The 4,067-nt window shown below is 45.6% G+C and overlaps 1 protein-coding gene across 1 annotated transcript in view; it reads left to right on the forward strand.

Annotated features, from left to right (window-relative positions):
- The window catches only part of LOC118416945 (macrophage mannose receptor 1-like), an 11,907-nt gene extending 9,138 nt beyond the window's left edge, over positions 1 to 2,769 (forward strand). Inside the window, exons 9-12 of the mRNA XM_035822261.1 lie at positions 130 to 282; positions 963 to 1,117; positions 1,464 to 1,737; positions 2,307 to 2,769. Coding sequence (XP_035678154.1) covers positions 130 to 282; positions 963 to 1,117; positions 1,464 to 1,737; positions 2,307 to 2,671 — 947 coding nt within the window. The 3' untranslated portion in view covers positions 2,672 to 2,769. The remainder of the gene's footprint in view (positions 1 to 129; positions 283 to 962; positions 1,118 to 1,463; positions 1,738 to 2,306) is intronic.
- The last annotated feature ends 1,298 nt before the right edge of the window (positions 2,770 to 4,067 follow it).

Genomic DNA, 4,067 nt, shown 5'->3' on the forward strand with positions numbered 1-4,067 from the left:
TTTGGGCACAATGATATACCACGGCACAATTCCTCTGGCTAATGATATTAATGATATGCATGCATTGCATGATGGGAAGGTAAAAGGCACCACTTGGGTAAGTTATTAACGTGTGTTGCTGCCGTGTAGCGAACTCGGACAGCGTGACTCCGGTTGAACCCTGTCCAGTGAATGAGTTCGCGTGTCCGTGCAGTGGGCAGTGCTGTATCGTCGACTACTGGGTCTGTGATGACTTTGACGACTGTCTGGACTACAGCGATGAGGCAGTCTGTCAAGTAGAGGGTGAGGACATGTGATTAGGCCACAGCAAGTAAATATTAGGGATGATATCAGCGCGCTCATTAATTTTCGACTGATTTCAGAGAAAAAAACAAGGATTTTTTCTTCTTCTTCGAGGATGGTCAAATAGACCAAAATGGACAAATAGGCTGTGTCAACCTAATAATAGTATGCAGAATTAACACCAGATAGGAGCGTTGACTGCAGTTGCAGAAGTGAAACGTTTTTAACATATCGTATTATTTTTGCAGTCTGCATTAGATGCCGTCCATAAAATTTACTTGATGTGGACTTGTTGATTGGATTTTAAATCACAGATTTTCCTCGCTTTCCACTACGCATTAGTATATATTGCGGCATTGTTTGGACTAATACGACGAGTTCGCTGCCTGGAAAATAGCGTTGCATATGATGTAAATTGCTTTATTCACACCAACGTTTCGGTGACTGTCTGTCACCTTCTTCAGGACAATTCTGTCTGGTTCAATTGTACTGCAACACAGGTGTCGCTGCTCACAGTTCATATGCAGTCACAAACGTAAAGTTTATATATGTGCTTATATTAACAATGCGTTCTCAAACGTAATATGAACATAACTGTCCTCAATTAACAGTAAAAATGATGTAACGGTTCATGTACCTCTGACTCTTTGGTGCCATTTGGTACCCCACGTTGTCCGCAGGCGAGGGTGTGTGGCTCTACGTGCAGGACGCCTGGGTGCTGGAGTGGATAGGGGATGACGGTCCTGCAGCTGTAGATATCAACAGGCAGAGCATTTGGAACGCAATAGGACAGGATCGATACTACAACAATTGGTACATCATTATAGACTTTCAGGTAATCAATTTTCTTCATAGACGACAGTAACACGTTTTATCAGAAGTCTTGATGTTCAAGATTTGTTGATCTTTGTTGTTTTTGTAGTTTCATCGGTATTTGTGCTTGGGAGGCAACTAGGCCCTATCCGTATGTGAGGGATGAATCGCTAGATATCTGAATTTCAAAGATTAAAGAACTTAATCTATTGTCTTTTCAGGCATTCATTTACATTGTACATGATATTCCAATGATGAGGTCAAAGGTTAGACAAATTTTTTAGGCCACAGCGAGGTCGCAGCACGATCGCCGTCTAGTTGAAAGGGGGCCTTGTGATATAATATGATTGACATGTTGTATTTCGCAGATTCCCCACTCTATCCAGCATGTCCGCATCATAAACTACGGTGACCTGTGGCACGATGTGACGGCCTTCCGTCTGGACGCCTCTCCCACCGCCGAGCCCTACCAGTGGAACACGATCTACTACAACGGCAGCGTCGAAGTTCAGCACTCCATCCCGCAGGTTTTCAGCGGCTTCTCGGGGTCCGGCCGCTACTGGAAGTTCACCGCTATGGAGACCTATGAGGGCTGGCAGCCATGGCTTAAGGACGTGAAGTTTCATGGATACTTAATCATACGTAAGACGGAGCAAAAAGGAGTCTTCCTAATTAGGCTTAGGCCCCAATTGCACTGGTACCCGTCAGGGATGTAGCCCCGGCCGGGCTCCGAAGCCACAAATTTGTCCCGGTGGACTGCCGGACACGGGGGTGTTTCCCACGCCCGGTGTTCCCCACGGGTAGGTCACGGCGTCTATTTGTCAGTACCGGGTTCCGGGATTATTTTATGTCCGACTTTATTTCAATCCCGGTCGGGCCCCAAAATACCCCGTGAGCCACAAGGCGCCAAATAATACTGCCCGAAAATAATACTGCCCGGCAGGGCTCCTTTTCAATTGGGATCTAAGCCTTAGCCGCTTGTATGTGTATGTATCTATATATGTTTGCATCGATGTGGATCAATGTATAGATGTTTTAATTAATGTTTGCCGTTTACTACCATAACGGCAGAAGCTGTTGATGGATTGCCATGAAATTTGGTCTGCTCGTGGGTCTTGCCCTATCAGTAATGCAGTGATCGCCATGATTGGCGTCTTCCTCACATGTTCACGTTTTGTGTGAAATTCTAAATACCGTTGTGCACATTTCAGCTGAAACCACCACATCGTCTGCTCCTACAACCATTCCCGTGGCAACGACCACCATGCCGTCAGTAACGACCGTCCCTGCAGCACCGCCGGTGCCTACAACGCCAGAACCACTGGCGACGACAGGTCCAGCAATCTTCACCACCCTTCGGAACAACTCCACCACTCTGCCGCCCATGGCACCACTTAGCAACGCCACCCAGCGGATGGGAGCGGGTGGAGCAGCCGCGGCTAACACGGGTGGAGCCTCCGGAGGGGCAGTGGCGGGCGGCGTGGTGGGAACTCTGGCTGTTGTAGGAGTCGGTGGCGCCGTGGCAGGATATCTTCTGTACAAGAAGAAGCAAGTAGTGGTGGAGCCTAAAGCCTAGCGAGTTATTCTACGACTGTAGTATCGCATAGTAATGTGACACTATGCAATTTACTATGCACTATGCACTGCAAACCAATTTAGATGGGCTTGGATGTATAATAGTGTTCTTCCCAGTACCTGAGTCGGTAAACTTTGATGTGCTGTGACCTATTTCTTTTAGAGTCGGTGAGTTTCCGTTACCTTCACTGTTGCTGTATTGGTCTTGTTGATGTTATCGTATTTGTATCTCTACTGGCTTGTTCTCATTGAAATGTCAAAAATGCTGTCGCCTGACCGTCTACGACATGATATTGAGCAAATTATAGACAGCATGACTATAAACGCTAACACCTGTGGAAGGCCGTGAAGGAGGCCTCCTCGACAGTAGAACCATATGCGGAAACTGTATGTGGTCAGGTCACATAGACTCTACCGAACTCTTTGGGTACAGATGTTTATTTCTTCAGCAACCCAAGCAGTCTGGTAGACTCGGAGGTTTAGAGAAACCCTGTTCTGACCTCCAACCCACACCATGTAATCGGACTGAGGAACATTGGATATTGTCTACAGATGTAGAAATGTCCACCCACACCAGGAGTGCGCGGTACATGTGCTGTACACGGCATGTAAAGGTGGGTTTACACCTGCGTATATTTTCAAGTGCGCGTGAGTTCCGCATGAAATTTTGTCAATACGCGGCCGAACGCCCAACATTTGGATTTTTTTTGGAATAGATTAAATTGTACGTCGAGCCCATCTGGCGTTTGAATTACGACTTCAGCGTTTTCATTTCGCATGAGATGCGTATGATTGCAACTGAAATGCGCAACAAAATTTTCCGTACTGCGAATAGATTCGTATGGGGTACGTATGTTGGGCGTTTTCCGGACGCACACAACGTCTACCGACCGCATGCCTGACGCACCTGGTGCTAACTGCATTCCAAACGCATTTCAGGTGTGTCAGAGGAACAGTTTGTGTTACATATACTTTTGTTTGCGAGCATTGCCAATAGAGTATTTTTGTTAGAGGAACCCTTTGTACTACGTATGCCTTTGTTTACAGGCAGTGAACAGTGAAGAGGGTTTTTTTATTCATTTGCGAAGCAGTAAAGCAGTGACACTGTGCTTTTACAGAAATGTGGGCCATCATTTACCTTAAGAAATTATGTGCACTGTTAAGATTGTGTTTGTTTTCACTTTGTCCTTAATGATTTCCCCTATCATCTTAGTATTTCAACTACTATAAAAATCACACTCATACACACCACAAAACGTATTCAAGATCTTTATCAAACACGTAAATTAAACACTTATGAAACCTTACGCCCTCTTTCAAAGTTGTAATATGGCTCTATATTGCACCTTTATATCATGTGGTTCTACACACACAAAAAAGTGCCATTATCAGCAAAT

Source organism: Branchiostoma floridae, chromosome 5 (assembly GCF_000003815.2).
Source record: "Branchiostoma floridae strain S238N-H82 chromosome 5, Bfl_VNyyK, whole genome shotgun sequence".
Taxonomy (NCBI): Eukaryota; Metazoa; Chordata; class Leptocardii; order Amphioxiformes; family Branchiostomatidae; genus Branchiostoma; species Branchiostoma floridae.